Raw genomic sequence first — 17,379 nt, forward strand, 5'->3', positions numbered from 1 at the left:
TAAGGAGGACACTCAGGTTGGGACAGTTCAGTCACCTGTTACAGACTTTGCAGACCTCACACAGCTTCCTGAATCTGGCATTATTCTTTTCTCGGTGGGTGCCCGCCAAAAGCGGGGTGCTGCTGGACTGGAGTAAGCGGCCCTGGAAGCTCTGAGGCATGGACATTCTAAATCCCTGGTGAGCCAGCGGAAGGGTGAGACTGTTGCCAGTTACATTTGTGTGTTTTGCTGGTTATGTGTTATGTGCCGTTAATTGTTTGGGGATCCAATAAAGTCTAATTATTGTGGTTCCCTCACCCTGTGTTGTCTGAGTAGTGTTACGCCTACGGTTAAGGAGGCCGGCGTTCAGTTGGGATGAGCCCTGAGACACGCTGTCTTTCTAAAGGCGGCGGGTTTTAGTGGACGAGAGCACCCACTGAGCCCCGTGTCTCCACAGGGACCACTCCTGATTCATGAAGTGGTGCATGCCTTTTCATGAATCTGGAGCGTTTGACGATTGGTATGTGCCTACTTGTGCCATGCTAGAAATATTACTCCCTTGAGGGACTGGAGTGAAATCTCTGGCATAGGGAACGCCACAGCTCATCATGAATTTATGCAGCTGTGCTGTCCCACCCAAGCTCTGCCAATTTTGGAGTGAAAATGCCAAAAGCCGCCAAAGTTTGGCACAACTATGAATTGATCCAAATTTTTGTGACTTTTGAAAGATTTTGTGCCACTTTTTTGGCTTTAAAGCTTTGATAAATTGGGACCAGAGTGTCTTAACAACTTCCACATATCTAGGATGCATAGTGCGATTCAATTCCCCCATCACGGCTGGGGATAGAAGCTATACTGGCCATATAGTACAATACAAAGGGAAAGGGAAAAGAATGCACCAGGAAAAGGGTGAAGTGGTGACCCCTGACAATGAGTTGCAGCTCACCCTCCCTGCCCTCACCAACCCTATACAGTTTCCGAACTTTTCGCAAAGCAGGAATACCTCACCCCTTGCAAACCCTGAAATAGGCCCGAAGTAAGGATGGAGGGTATGAGCTGCAGAAACAGAGAACTGTCAGATAACAACACAATCTCTGGTATTTTCTAACACTCGCTGCTACTTGATTGTCCACCGGCCGTTATAGCTCTGTGACATCCCCTCACTATATTTGTGTGAAATGTCTACAGCTCTGCCTCAGCTCAAGAGGTTCTGAGCAAAATCATCACATCTAAACAATAGAAAGATAGGCATGAAGAATATATATTTTACAAGCATTTATTAACAAATCAACAAGTTTTGAAATGCAACTATATACCATGTTCCTATCTCCAATCTGGGGATGCGCTTTTTAGTAAATAAAGAAAACCTTTCATAAATGTTCCTAAAGGCTCTCGAAATACCCAACTTACTAGCAAAATAGAGCCCAAATTTCCATTTTGTGGAATCTTAGTATGCAGAGTGGGATCCCAAAAATCTCTGCAGCTGCTCTAAGGGGTACTTTGCACACCACGACATCGCAAGCCGATGCTGCGATGCTGAGTGCGATAGTCCCCGCCCCCTTCGCAGGTGCGATATCATGGTGATAGCTGGCATAGCGAACATTATCGCTACGCCAACTTCACATGCACTCACCTGTCCTGCGACGTCGCTCTGGCCGGCGATCTGCCTCCTTATTAAGGGGGCGGGTCGTGTAGCGTCATAACGACATCACACGACAGGCGGCTAATAGCAGCGGAGGGGTGGAGATGAGCGGGACATAAACATCCCGCCCACCTCCTTCCTTCCGTACTGGCAGCCGGGACGCAGGTAGGAGAAGTTCCTCGCTCCTGCGACTTCACACACAGCGATGTGTGCTGCCGCAGGAACGAGGAACAACATCGTAACATCGGTTATTTGAAAATTATGGAAATGACCGATGCTACACTGATGATACGATTACGACGCTTTTGCGCTCGTTAATCGTATCAAAAAGGATTTGCACACTACGATATCGCCTGTGACGCCGGATGTGCGTCACTTTCGATTTGACCCCACCGACATCGCACCTGCGATTTCGTAGTGTGCAAAGCCCGCCTAAGCACGAGACAGTGGTCTCTCAACTAATCCAGCGCGGTCACATACAGTCATGGCCAAAAGTTTTGAGAATGACACCAAAATTATATTTTCACATGATCTGTTGCCCTGTGGTTTTTAATTGTGTTTGTCTGATGTTTACATCACATACAGAAATATAATTGCAATCATATTATGAGTACTAAAAGGTTGTATTGACAGTTACAATGAGTTAATGCAGCAAGTCAATATTTGCAGTGTTGACCCTTCTTCTTCAGGACCTCTGCAATTCTCCCTGGCATGCTCTCAATCAACTTCTGGACCAAAGCCTGACTGATAGCTGTCCATTCTTGCATAAGCAATGCTTGCATTTTGCCAGAATTTGTTGGTTTTTGTTTGTCCACCCGTCTCTTGATGATTGCTCAAGTTCTCAATGGGATTAAGATCTGGGGAGTTTCCAGGCCATGGACCCAAAATCTCTATGTTTTGTTCCCTGAGCCATTTAGTAATCACCTTTTGCTTTATGGCAAGGTGCTCCATCATGCTGGAAAAGGCATTGTTGGGCGCCAAACTGCTCTTGGACAGTTGGGAGAAGTTGCTCTTGGAGGACATTTTGGTACCATTCTTTATTCATGGCTGTGTTTTTAGGCAAGACTGTGAGTGAGCCGATTCTCTTGGCTGAGAAGCAACCCCACACATGAATCGTTTCAGGATGCTTAACAGTTGGCATGAGACAAGACTGGTGGTATCGCTCACCTTTGTCTCCTAATAAGCTGTTTTCCAGATGTCCCAAACAATCGAAAAGGGGATTCATCTGAGAAAATGACTTTACCCCAGTCCTCAGCAGTCCACTCCCTGTACCTTTTGCAGAATATCAGTCGGTCCCTAATGATTTTCTGGAGAGAAGTAGCTTCTTTGCTGCCCTCCTTGAAACCAGGCCTTGCTCAAAGAGTCTCCGCCTCACAGTGCGTGCAGAAGCACTCACACCAGCCTGCTGCCATTGCTGAGCTAGCTCGGCACTGCTGGTAGTCCGATCCCGCAGCTGAAACAGTTTTAAGATACGGTCCTGGCGTTTGCTATTCCTTCTTGGGCGCCCTGGAGCCTTTTTGGCAACAATGGAAGATCTCTCCTTGAAGTTCTTGATGATGCAATAGATTGTTGACTGAGGTGCAATCTTTGTAGCTGTGATACTCTTCCCTGTTAGGCCATTTTTGTGCAGAGCAATGATAGCTGCACGTGTTTCTTTAGAGATAACCATGGTTAACTGAAGAGAAACAATGATACCAAGCACCAGCCTCCTTTTAAGGTGTCCAGTGGTGTCATTCTTACTTAATCATGACTAATTGATCGCCAGCCCTGTCCTCATCAACACCCACACCTGTGTTAATGGAACAATCACTAAAACAAGGTTAGCTGCTCCTTTTAAGGCAGGAATGCAATGATGTTGAAATGTGTTTTGGGGGTTAAAGTTCATTTTCTTAGCCAATATTGACTTTGCAAGTAATTGCTGTTAAGCTGATCACGCTTTATGACATTCTGGAGTATATGCAAATTGCCATTAGAAAAACTTAAGCAGTAGACTTTGTAAAAATTAATATTGGTAGCATTCTCAAAACTTTTGGCCATGACTATACTTTTATAAGATTTTACTGAAGTACTTAAGAAGGATCATGCAGCGCTGGGGTCGTAGTGCTCACTCTTTGATGGTGAGAGTGATCTCTGAGGGTTGTGGGATCTCACAACCTGGAAGTTCGTTTAGGGACTCTTCCAAAGGTTTTGGTACTGGGTTATATTTAGTAAATTCACTAATCTGTGCTCTCCACTGATTTAGTAATAAAAAAGGTAGTGACAGATTTGTCATAGGCACTATTTAAGGGGAACATCAAACACAATGCGCTTGAGATTGGGGGATATTACCCCCTTAACAGTGTCAGAAGCAGATTCCATAACAGTGCTTCATGACTATATTTTTTTGCTTCATTCTTTTTTCCTATTTTCCTCCTTCAAAACCTAGGTGTGTCTTGTGGTCCGAAAAATATGATACTTTTAAAAAGAAAGAAAATGGTTCTTCCCTCACAAATTCTAATTTGAGCAATCGTAGCCAATTTTTGGATAAAACACTTTAAATTATAGTACATCATGATGGCTTCTCCCTTGTGACTCATCTGACAACAGGACCTGACTAATGATTAAAAAACATTTGGCAAATTACGAATGCAAGAATGGCTGCTCTGCTCTGTGCTTTTTCTCATGGTCAACAAGACTTGATTTACCTGTTGAACATTTCAAATATTCACAACATGAAAAAAGTTCCTTCCCTGTGCGGCTTCTTCAGATGTTTAATGAGATCTGATTTCTGAGAGTAACATTTTCCACATTCAGAACATAAAAATGGTTTATCCCGTGTGAAGTTTTCCATGATCAACAAGACTTGATTTCCTTGTAAAACATTTGCCACATTCCAGGCATGAAAATGGCTTCTCCCCTGTGTGAGATCTTTGATGACTAACAAAAGCTGATTTATGAATAAAACATTTCCCACATTCTGAACATGAAAATGGTTTCTCACCTGTGTGAATTTTTTGATGTCTAACAAGATTTGATTTCTGAATAAAACATTTCCCACACTCTGAACATGAAAATGGCTTCTCCCCTGTGTGATTTTTCTGATGTGAAACAAGATGTGATTTCTGAATAAAACATTTCCCACACTCTGAACATGAAAATGGCTTCTCCCCTGTGTGAATTCTTTGATGCGCAACATGATCTGATTTCCGACTAAAACATTTCCCACACTCTGAACATGAAAATGGCTTCTCCCCTGTGTGAATTCTTTGATGCTCAACATGATCTGATTTCCGACTAAAACATTTCCCACACTCTGAACATGAAAATGGCTTCTCCCCTGTGTGCTTTTTCTGATGTGAAACAAGATGTGATTTCTGAATAAAACATTTCCCACACTCTGAACATGAAAATGGCTTCTCCCCTGTGTGAATTCTTTGATGCTCAACATGATCTGATTTCCGACTAAAACATTTCCCACACTCTGAACATGAAAATGGCTTCTCCCCTGTGTGAGATCTTTGATGCTCAACAAGTTCTGATTTCTGAATAAAACATTTCCCACACTCTGAACATGAAAATGGTTTCTCCCCTGTGTGAATTTTTTGATGTCTAACAAGATGCGATTTCAGAATAAAACATTTCCCACACTCTGAACATGAAAATGGCTTCTCCCCTGTGTGAGATCTTTGATGCTCAACAAGTTCTGATTTCCGAATATAACATTTCCCACACTCTGAACATGAAAATGGTTTCTCCCCTGTGTGAATTTTTTGATGTCTAACAAGATGTTGTTTATGAATAAAACATTTCCCACACTCTGAACATGAAAATGGCTTCTCCCCTGTGTGAGATCTTTGATGCACAACAAGTTCTGATTTCTGAATAAAACATTTCCCACATACTGAACATGAAAATGGTTTCTTCCCTGTGTGAATTTTCTGATGTCTAACAAGGTCTGATTTCTGAAATAAGCATTTCCCACACTCTGAACATGAAAATGGTCTCTCCCCAAAGTGATTTTTTTGATGGTTAGCAAGGGTTATTTTCCGAGGAAAACATTTTCCACATTCTGGGCATGAAAATGGCTTCTCCTTTCTAGGATCCATTTCATGTTCCACATCCCTTCCGTAACTTTTATTTTGCTTACAATTCTGTGATAAATCGGAATTTTGGACTTGCTTGAAAAGATCAGATGATAGAGCTTTCTGAGGAAGGACTGGAGGTATATCTGGAACAAAAGAATGCTCTTCATATTTATCATCTTTTGCAAATTCTGAAGATATTAGAGGTCCATCTGAACTCTCAATACAGTCATCTGCTAAAAATAAATACAATGTTATTAGTTTATAACGATATTATCTTGAATGTACATTTATTTTTTTTTAAATTTTAACATCATCAATTAAATTAGGAAAAAATGTATTCTGAATTTTTTGTCCAATTTCGACATCTTAAGCCCGCTTTACACGCTGCCAGCGTCGGTCTGGCCTGGCAGGGTAGCGTGTAAAAGCGACTCCTTTGACCATCAGGACGCCGCCGCAGGTGATGATCCTGAATGCAGCAGTCAGATTATGTCATAATCTGACTGCTACATACACGTCTCGCAGGTCATTTTAATACTCCCGGCGGGGGCCCTGCAGTCTGCCGGAGCTACAGGGGGAGCTGCAGGGGGTGGAAGGGGAGGTCCTGACCTCGAGCTCATGAGTTCCGAGCGCAGCAGGGGCAGAGCAGAAAGCTCCCACCGAGAAGAAAATGCATTCAGTGGTTTTCAGCCAGGACCTTCGGTGACTCATGCCCATGTGACCGTGTGGGAGGAGCCGGGCAGGACCTGCCGAAGGAGAAGTGCCCGGGGCCGGTAATGAGAGTAAGGAATTGTGATTTTGCTTTTGTGAAAAATCTTGCTTTTCGCAGGTAATGAGAGATGAGGGGTGCTGGGGGGGGTGCAGGGTGACTGGCATATGAGGGGCCAGTCTGTGACAGAGGGGTGTTAAGTGATACAGGGTGTGTGGGACATGGGGTTTCAGTGTGTTTGAGAGAGGGGTAATTTTGGGTACAGCCAGTCTGTCTGAGAGATATGCAGTGCATGAGGGTGCAGGGTGTGTGTGATTTGGGGGTGCTGGGTGTGTGTGATTTGGGGGTGCTGCTGTGTGTGTGATTTGGGGGGTGCAGGGTGTGTGTGATATGGGGGTGCTGGGTGTGTGTGTGATTTGGGGGGTGCAGGGTGTGTGCACGAGTCCCTGCTGCATGACATGGGTGAAGTCCACACAATAACCATATATCAGTAGGGATTAGGGAAAGAGGGATAGCAGCAGTCGCAGCATGGGATGGGATTGGGAAAGCTGGTTGCTGAGCTCATCACCCAGCTTTCCTATGTTTTGGTATCTGTCTTGTCCCCAGCTCTCAGCTTTCCCATTCTCTGAAGCGCTGAAGAATAAGGCTATGTGCGCACGTTGCGTACAGTCACTGCAGAAATTTCTGCAGCGATCTGAAGAGCACATGTGCACTTTAAATCGCTGCAGAAGGTAGGTCTATATAAAAATAAAGATTTAATTTGATCATGGGAAAGCTGGGTACTGAGGGAAAGAGCCGAGTGTCAGAGTAATTATCTTGTACCCACAGTGTCAGTGTTATTATCCTGTACCCCTAGTGTCAGTGTCATCCTGTACCCCCAGTGTCAGTGTCATTATCCTGTACCCCAGTGTCAGTATCCTATACCCCCAGTGTCAGTGTCATTATCCTGTACCCCCAGTGTCAGTGTCATTATCCTGTATCCCCAGTGTCGTTATCCTGTACCCCCAGTGTCAGTGTCATTATCCTGTACCCCCAGTGTCAGTGTCATTATCCTGTACCCCTAGTGTCAGTGTCCTGTACCCCCAGTGTCAGTATCCTGTACCCCCAGTGTCAGTGTCATTATCCTGTACCCCCAGTGTCAGTATCCTGCAGCCCCAGTGTCGGTGTCATTATCTTAGGCTATATGTAATTACTCTTCAGGGGCCTCTATATAAATACATGAAAAAAAACAAAAGCCTGATCTGCCTATAGAGCTGTGTTGTCAGAATGCACAGGACTAGTAAAGGGTTTATCCAACATGTAATACTAATGTGGAAACCACAGTGCAGCTTTATAGGCCTCTGTCCCCACAGGATGACTGGTCATATCCAGTGTAGACACTGGGGGTCGATCATTACGTGATAATTATGTAATGTATGAAGGTGGAAAGAGAGGAGAATTCACCAGTCTCCACATGGAAGAGTGTACAGAGGGTAATGCCTCACACCGCCACATACTGACTCTAAAGGCCCTGTCACACACAGAGATAAATCTTTGGCAGATCTGTGGTTGCAGTGAAATCATGGACATATTGTTCCATTTATACACAGCCACAAACCTGGCACTGATTGTCCACAATTTCACTGCAACCACAGATCTTCTGCAGATTTATCTCTGTGTGTGACAGGGCCTTTAGGCCCTGTGCGCACTGGAGAATGGCATTTTCTTAAGAAAATTCTGCAGCTTCTGGCAGAATCCGCAGCAAAAAACTGCACCAAAAACTACATGCGGATTTGCCGCGGCTTGTTGTGTTTTTGCTGCGGTTTCTTGCATTTTTGGTGCATATTTGCCTTGATTTTTCATCAGGTTGGTCCCTGCAGTTTTTAACAATTATTTAATGGCAAAAACGCAGGTAGCTGCGGAAATTAAGTGACATGCTGCTTCTTTATGCTGCAGAAATTCTGCAGCAAAAGCTGAAGAGAATAAAAACACAGTGTGTGCACAGCATTTTGATTTGCTCATAGATTTTGCTGGAAAAGGACTGCAGGAAGGTTATGAACAAATTCTGCAGCTTTTTTGCTGCAAAATCCACGGCAAAAACGCAGTGTGCGCACAGGACCTTATAGGGGATTTCCCAGATAGATGGCGGCAGAGGGGGATTCATTTTAGTAATCTTTTCCATGTGAAGATGCTGGAAAACATTCTGCTTCTCTTTGAATATTATTTGGTGATGGGCTCGGTGGTTTTCCTAGGACAAGGAATGTCCGTGTGCAAGTAAAACTGCGACTGACGGTAAATAATAGATTCCATTATTAACTCCAATAAATAAGAGGCTACAAGAAATCCTGTGCTATCTGCAGGGCACAGGACAGGTCTCTGCTCTCTGTATAGTTTGCTAAAAGGCGCATGTTATACTGAGAGAAGCCGAAAATGATCAAGTAATAAAGACTTTTACAGTAGTTATAGTGGGGGCACCTAGAGTCAATTATCCTGGTAGGCCCCTCACACCCCAGTCCGACCCTGCACGGTGCAATATATCTTACAATGTGTCGGCGGGGGTCACGTCGTAAGTGACGCACATCCGGCATTGTAAAGTACATTGCAGTGTGTGACAGGTACGTGAGATTGCGATTGAACGTTAAAATGTTCATCACTTGCACGTCGTAAATTTCTATAGAATTGAAAGTCAGATTGTTCAACGTTCCCGGGGTACCACACATCGCAGTGTGTGACACCCCGGGAACGATGAACAGATCTTACCTGCGTCCAGCGGCTCGCGGCCGGTAATGCGGAAGGAAGGAGGTGGGCGGGAGGTTTACGTCCCGCTCATCTCCGCCCCTCCGCTTCTATTGGCTGGCTGCCGCGTGACGTCGATGTGACGCCGAACGTCCCTCCCACTCCAGGAAGTGGACGTTCGCCGCCCACATCGAGGTCGTATGGAAGGTAAGTACGTGTGACAGGGGTTAATCGTTTGTGCGGCACATTTAACAAATTGAACGTGCCGCACATACGATGGGGGCGTTGCAAATCGCATATCAATATCATATGCGAACTTGCAACGTGAAAAGCAGGCTTAAGAGTTACATCTTCGTTAGTTCGGATCTCCCATTCCTGTCTCCAAGATATCTCTCCAGTAGCACCAGTTCTCTGGAATGTGCTACAGTAAATAATCTGATTGATTTTCACAATGTGACTGCAGGATAATGAGGAATAGGGGGCTCCTATACTGCCCCTCACGCTAGGGGACCGTAAGCTATGCTATTTCTAACCTCTGGATAACCCCTGAAGATGGAGATGCCAGAGTCCCGTGCCTTAGTATTCTCCTGACCAGATCTAATCTGTTATCCACCCGAGGAAGGAAGGGGCAAGAATATTTCAAGCCTTCTCCACCAATCTGATAAAATTATGCTAGGTCTTATTTTTGGTGTAGGTCATCTTTTCGAGTAAACAGGGCATTCATGAGCCCTCTGCAGGTCTTTGAGTTGCCATCATAATACCATAGAGAAGGCACTAGAAACAAACAGCAGAAGAAGCAGAAGCAAAGAAAATACAGCTGAAAAAAACAGAGCAGAAAGCCTAAAAATGTAAACACAAAATTAGTGCAAAAAGTACATGAGTAGATATCTCTTACTGGATAGAACTGGAGGAAACACATCCTGAGGAACATCGGGATCTTCTTGTTTACAGTCCTGTGGGAAAAGAGGACGGGGACATCTCTCTGGTGTTGTCCTCTTACTGGATAGACCTGGAGGAGACACATACAGGGACTGAATTCATTCCTTACATACAGATAATTATAGGCTGTGTGTATTTAGTCCTGTCTATTACCTGGTGATGTGAGGGGCTGGGGATCCTCCATCAAGGCATCCTTGTACAGATCTTTGTGTCCTTCTAAATACTCCCACTCCTCCATGGAGAAATAGACGGTGACGTCCTGAAACCTTATAGGAACCTGACACATACAATGATACCGTCACTCCCCGATCCCTTCATAGCGTTACTGTATAATGTCCCAGCATTCCCAAAAGTGTCACCTCTCCAGTCAGCAGCTCAGTCATCTTGTAGGTGAGTTCTAGGATCTTCTGGTCATTGATGTCCTCATGTATCGGGGGGTGAGGTGGAGGCCCCGTGATTGGGCTCAGGGGTCTTCCCCATCCCTCAGACACAGGGGCCTGACAGCGCTCACTAGAGGTCTTCTTCACTACTGTGTAATCCTGGTTATGGAGAGACACAGTAATAAATCTCACTACAGACATTTCCAGAGTCCTCACCTCTCCAGTTCTGTCCATCTGTTATTCCCATAGATAAGAATGATGTAATGTGACGTCATCAGAATCTCTCACCTCTCCAGTAAGCCGGAAGATGATCTCTAGTGTGAGGTGTAATAGCCTCTCCACCATCTTCTCGCTGTCTCTGTCCATCCTTGATGGGTCAAGCAGAACAATTATATAGAAGATCTCCACTGCGAGGATCCGATATTGTAGAAATCTAAATGAGAAGATAAGCCGCTGTAAGCACATATAAAATACAATTACTACAGTTGTGATATCGGTGTGAAGCAATAATGTGAGCACTTCACACATCTAGAGGTCACAGAGAAGATTCTTATGTGTGATGAGCTTCTGTCATGAGAGTAAAGTAACATAATTTTAAGGCTATTGAGAAAAGGGATAGGGGGCGAATTACTTATATTTCTCTCTAGCTATAGTACCCGGAATTACCTGGGATAGTAACTAAATCTCTCTCCAACACTCCCTGGATGGGATATATATACACACATATACACACACACACACACACACACACACACACACACACACACACACACACACACACAGAGTGGGTAAAATACAGTAAGTGATTGATACTACTGCCGATTTTACAAGTTTTCCCACCTACACAGAATGGAGGGTCTGTATTTTTATCGTAGGTAACTAGAAATGTGATAGAATTAGAAAAAAAAACAAAACAGAAAATCCAACATTAGGTTCAGCTCCCTCTAAGATTTTCTATGTGGTTCAGGTCTGGAGACTGGCTAGGCAACTCCAGGACCTTGAAAATCAAAATTACTTACTGGTAATATTTTTTTCCAGAGCCCATGACAGCACCACCAGAGAGAGAGGTCCATCCCTCTTAGGACATGAAACCCACTGAAATAAACTTGGGCGATACCTCTCCTCCGCAGCAGTTAGGTTGCAGAGCAAGAGAGGAATACCAGGAAACAGTATTAATATAATCCTCCACCAACACATAAACTAAGATGTAGCACCTCGACCCTACACAACCAAAACTAAGCAGAGGGTGAAGCAATGGTGCGGTCATGGGCGCTGGAAACAAAACATTACCGGTAAGTAATTTTAATTTTTCTCTTCCACCATGACAGCCCCACTAGAGAGATTTTGATAGATTCAAGCACCTTACGGAGGGAATCACCACTTGTAGAACCCTTCTACCAAACATTAAATCCACCATGGAAGAAAAATCCAATCTATAGTGATTAAAAAAGATGCAAGGGGAAGACCAAGTTGCAGCCTTACAAAATTGGTCAATAGGTACCTCCGTCTTTTCGGCCCAGGAAGTCAACACCGCTCTGGTGGTGTGAGCTGTCATGCCTTTGGGAACCGGTATGTTCTGGGATACATAGGCTACACTAATTACTTTCTTGACCCATCTTGCTAAAGTACTTTTAGAGGCTGCCAGGCCTTTCCTAGCCCCCTAAAAGCAAATAAACAATGCTCGACTCCTCCTCCACCCTGTTGCAGTCTCTAAGTACTGAATCAGTGCATCTCTAACATCCAGGGTATGCAGCGTTTCCTCTTCCTGATTCTTGGGGGAGGCACAAAAAGAAGGCAGAATGATCTCCTGGGATATATGGAAGGATTTGGGTACCTTGGGTAAATACACAGGGTCTGTTCTTAAGATTATCCTATTGTGAGGAAAGAGTTAACCTTTTTCACTGCCTTAGAAAAATAATGGAAATTCATTCTCCCTAGCAATATCAAACCAGACTTACATACGTATTAAACTGAGACCAACCTCAAGGACACAGAATGTTTTGACTTAGAAACGACTGACAAACATCTTGTTATGGGAATAAGAACGCAATAGTTTGTCATGGGAGTATAAGTCATTATGTTAATTTCTTTTGCTGGGAATATGTAATTCACGCCTTTAATGAATATGTATGCTGCATAGTTACGCCCTAATCAACTTTGTATAACCTTGTAATGTAAACAAAATAATACAGTTTTCTTTTTGGGAGCCGCACGTCTCCTAGCCTTTACGTGTATAACGGTGTCTGCCTGTTTTCATTGAAGGCTAAAGGGAGGGCAGAGGGGGGTCACCGGTACCCTCTCTGCATTCGGACATCGCTGGCAACAGCTGTGACCGTTAGGTCAACCTAACATTATCTGGCGCCCGAAAAGCAGGGACCCGTGTTTCTAATCCCAGGACGCAGTGGACTGTCTTGCCATTCAGAGGAGGAGTGGACCAGACGTGGGGACCAGAAACACCTGGCCAGGTAAGAGTTGAACCTTATTCTTCTCTTTATGCTCCCCACATCTGATCTCCCCTCTCCTCAACGCGCAAAATGGTACACTGTGAGTAGAAACTGGGTTATTGGCGGGTTTCCACTGAACTCAGAGAGCCTTGCCAGCAGATGTTTTCTGTGCCTTGTTTGGTTGTTTGTTTGTTTCTCTGTGTTTCTCTGCCTCTCCGTGTGTCGCGTGTCTGCTCTCCTGCGCTTTACTTCTGTGCTGTTGTCCTTGTTGGTTGTCATAGATCCCATACATCAGTGAGTGTTGAAAGGGAATAGTGTACCTGCTCTGTCAAATGGATGTGATATTCACTGCCCTAGTGTTAGTGGGAATAGCCCTGTTTGCCATTGCTATCGGATATAGAGTGTATCTCTGGTACAAGAAGGGTAACCCAGCGCCATTCAACATTCTCAGCCCCCTCTGAAGTTAGGACACCACCTTTCAGTGAGTATCTCCAGGAAAGGTGGTTCTAGACCTCACCTTAGGTAGGAATACAAAAGGAGTTAGTCTCTGAGTATCTCCAGGATAGGTAGGTTTAGTCCAAAGGACGTTCAAGGGTCTAAAAGCTGAAGAAGATAGAAGAAGAATGGGGCAAGGAATATCAAAAGACAGAAGAGCTGGATGCACCCTGCAACATCTCATTACGTGTTATCATGGCAAAAGAACAGCCAGTCAGTCCAAGGAAGTTTTTAAGACATTTGGATTGAAGGGAAAGGATCAATTGGACCCCAACAAATGGGATACAATAACAGCTACTAGAGCAGGAGTGATAGCAGATAAATCATGGACTAAACTGATCAGAACTCTTTCTGACATGGCAAAAACAGCCCACGATCAAGGTCCTGTGGAGAATGTCAGCTCATTTTACTACAGATTGATGCAGTCATTCGCAGATGAAGGGCTGGACTTACAAGCGGGTGCAATACATCGCCTGATGGTAAGATCCTTCATGGATGGTGTCACGAACCACCAGGGAGGGTCACTCAGAAATCCCACCACTGGCTACCAGTACGTCACAATCGCGGGGTAACAAGTGGGGGGGGTCACCCCTCCTTTATACCTCCCGACCGACAGACAGAGCACGTGACGCGCTCTCTAGCGCCCCTCTTATAGTCAGGCCAATTATGGAATTGCCCGACAATAAGCAAGGAGGCCGCTATACTACTTATGCCAATTATTGAAGGGTCCCCGGTGAGAGTAGGGTATATATTCCGCCGACCTCCGCGGGCGGAATATATAAAATCTCCCCAAATCTCACTGGCCTCCCCACAATAATTCTTGGCACAAACTCGCTGCCACCAACCACTTCACGGTAACTATTAGCCGAACACACAGACGTGGGATTCAAGATCGAGATAACAGAACAGCCCAAGATTAATTATATAATTTAATCAGCCTAAAGCACACTAGAAACTACAATATATACAATAGGGAATCTACAGAATATACAGTTATGTCAGAGTACAGTTACAATCAAAGCATGGGTTACAAACAGGCATACACAGTTCCAGCAGTTACCTTGTGCGTCTGGCCACAGGGGGGCGCCGTGGACCAGGTTTCCAGGATCTCCCTCACAGGTCTTCTCTGACCAGACCCCCGAGCAAAAGAACACTGGAAAATGGCCAAAGTAGGGTTATCAACCTGGGCAAATCCAGGTCCCCTCCTACCTTAGTGACCTCAGAGGGAGCACTGCTCCACCCCTGGCTGGAGTTATGGACAATATCCACAACAGGGGATATGGGCCATAACTTTGCCTGGGAGCGTCGTAGGCGGACGCCAACGCTCTCATTGTGACAGTTATGAATTTAGCTACAGAACGAGAGGACTCATGACTTGTCTACTAGTTCCCCATTGGCTGATATCACGCCTTAGGTATTTCCCCAGGTCTTACTCCCATAAAAAGGGTGTGCCAGCATCATCCGCATGCGGAGACACCATTTTTATGGTTGCCATTTTTATCGGAAATATGGCTTGCGAGATATGAACCATATTTTACTGGAGTCGTTCTGTCTGGATACTTCCATAGCCTTATAATGAGATACAAACGCTTGTTACAGGGTCACGGCAAGGAGTCATCCTGTCTCCATTGTTCCCAGGTCATCTAATCTCCATATCACAGGAGATGGCCATGGGATGTGTTGCTAGGATGTGACACCTTCCAAGATGTTGGACATTGAGAACAAGAAGGGAGGGGCACTGCCATGGAGTGATGAGAGCGATTATGACTGGAAATCATAATTCCTCTTCATATCCCAGGATTTACCTCACACCTCCCCCCTTTTGAGGGCGCTAGGGGGCAGCACACTCCGGTGTTCCCCCGTGCGCCCGTCCGCGACCTCTCCTTGTCGGGACAGCCCGTCTGCGTTACCGTGGTCACGGCCCCTTTTGTGGCGAATGGTGAAGTTGTATTGCTGGAGCGCAAGGCTCCATCGCAACAATCGCCCATTCGTCCCAGAGACGGTGTGCAACCAGCTGAGGGGATTGTGGTCCGTCTCCACGATGAAGTGGCGCCCGTATAGATATGGTTGCAGACGCTGCAGGGCCCACACTATGGCCAGGCATTCCTTTTCCATCGTGGAATAGGCCACTTCCCTTGGTAACAGCTTCCTGCTCAGGTACAAGACTGGGTGCTCTTGGCTCGCACAGTCCACCTGGCTGAGCACCGCACCGAGGCCGAAGTCACTGGCGTCGGTCTGTACTACAAACGGCCGCGTGAAGTCGGCTGCCTGTAGCACGGGCGGGCTGGACAGGGCGTCCTTTAGGGCCCGGAAGGCTGTCTCGCAGTCCATTGTCCAATCGACTGCAGAGGGCAGCTTCTTGGTGAGGTCCGTCAAGGGCTTTGCCAGGCTACTATAGCATGGAACAAACCTCCTATAGTACCCAGCGGTCCCCAAGAAGGACATCACCTGCTTCTTGGTCCTGGGGGTGGGCCAGGATGCGATGGCCTCCACTTTCTCAGGCTCGGGCTTCAGAGTTCTCCCGCCTACCCGGTGACCGAGATACTGGACCTCGCTCATGGCCAGCTGACACTTTCCCGGCTTGATGGTCAAACCTGCCTGGTGGATCCGCCTGAGCACCTGTGCTAGATGCTCTAGGTGATCTTCCCAGGTGGGACTGAAGACGGCAATGTCATCCAGGTACGCGGCCGCGTACCCTTCAAGTCCCTTGAGCAGGGTGTTGACCATCCGCTGGAAAGTGGCAGGGGCATTCCTCATCCCGAATGGCATCACCGTGGACTCGTACAGTCCAAATGGGGTAATAAAGGCAGAGCGTTCCCTGGCCAATATCCCCGGCTCAGATCCATGATGGTCAGGTACTGAGCCCCGGCCAACTGATCGAGCAGGTCATCGATGCGTGGCATTGGGTACGCATCGGCGACCGTGACAGCATTGAGCCCCCTGTAGTCCACGCAGAACCGAGTGGTTCGGTCCTTCTTAGGGACGAGGACTACAGGCGAGGCCCAAGCGCTGTTGGATGCCTAGATCACCCCCAGCTTCAGCATCTCGTCAATCTCCTGGCGCATGTGTTGCTGCACCTCCAGGGAGACCCGATATGCTGAACGCCGGATTGGGGGATGATCCTCAGTGTCCACGTGATGGACAGCCAAGTTAGTCCTTCCGGGCTGGTTGGTAAACAACCCCCGGAAGGGGTGTAGGGTGGCCCACAGCTGGGACCGTTGGTCCTCCAAGAGCTGGTGGCCAACCTCCACATCCTCAATGGATCTGCCTGCCCTAACCTGGGCTAGCATATCCAAGAGGGTTTCCGCTTCTCCCTCCTCGGGCAGGTTGCACACAGGGAGTGCACATGCCTCCCGCTCATGATGTGCCTTCATCATGTTCACATGGAAGGGCTTCCGCCTTCCACGGGCAGGGTCCAGGGTGACCAGGTACGTTACAGGGTTGAGCTGCTGGTACACGAGGTATGGGCCTTCCCAGGCTGCCTGATACTGGGGACCAGTACCCACACCTTTTGACCCACTTGGTAGATCCTCTCACAAGCGTTCTGGTCGTACCAATGCTTCTGATCGGCCTGGGCTTGAACCATATTGTCGTGTACCAGTTGCGTCAAGGCCTGCATTTTGTCCCGGAAGCGCATGACATACTCGATAACCGACACTCCAGGGGTGGCCAAATCCCCTTCCCAAGCCTCTTTCACCAGAGCCAGGGGGCCCCGCACACGTCGCCCGTACAGGAGCTCAAACGGTGAGAATCCCGTTGAGGCCTGTGGAACTTCCCGGTAAGCAAATAACAGGTGGGGGAGATACCGCTCCCAGTCACGCCCGTGGGAGTCGACCAACATCTTAAGCATCTGCTTTAAGGTGCCATTGAACCGCTCGCACAGGCCATTAGTCTGTGGATGGTACGGGCTGGCCACCAGATGTCGCACCTGGACTTGCTTACAGAGGGACTCCATCAGCTGGGACATGAATTGAGTCCCCCGGTCAGTGAGCATTTCCTGGGGAAAACCCACTCG

General features: G+C 46.5%; 1 protein-coding gene across 2 annotated transcripts in view; it reads right to left on the reverse strand.

Annotated features, from left to right (window-relative positions):
- Positions 1–1,224: 1,224 nt before the first annotated feature.
- Positions 1,225–17,379, reverse strand: part of LOC142286386 (uncharacterized) — a 35,624-nt gene continuing 19,469 nt past the window's right edge. Inside the window, exons 2-6 of one of the 2 annotated variants that reach the window (XM_075333353.1) lie at positions 10,714–10,858; positions 10,405–10,584; positions 10,199–10,322; positions 10,002–10,115; positions 1,225–5,915 (exon numbers count right to left, since the gene is read on the reverse strand). In XM_075333353.1, coding sequence (XP_075189468.1) covers positions 4,429–5,915; positions 10,002–10,115; positions 10,199–10,322; positions 10,405–10,584; positions 10,714–10,791 — 1,983 coding nt within the window. In that variant the 5' untranslated portion in view covers positions 10,792–10,858 and the 3' untranslated portion in view covers positions 1,225–4,428. Of the gene's footprint in view, positions 5,919–10,001; positions 10,116–10,198; positions 10,323–10,404; positions 10,585–10,713; positions 10,859–17,379 lie in introns of both variants that reach the window. The other variant, XM_075333352.1, reaches the window with a different exon arrangement.

This window comes from Anomaloglossus baeobatrachus, unplaced genomic scaffold (genome assembly GCF_048569485.1).
Source record: "Anomaloglossus baeobatrachus isolate aAnoBae1 unplaced genomic scaffold, aAnoBae1.hap1 Scaffold_654, whole genome shotgun sequence".
NCBI lineage: Eukaryota > Metazoa > Chordata > Amphibia > Anura > Aromobatidae > Anomaloglossus > Anomaloglossus baeobatrachus.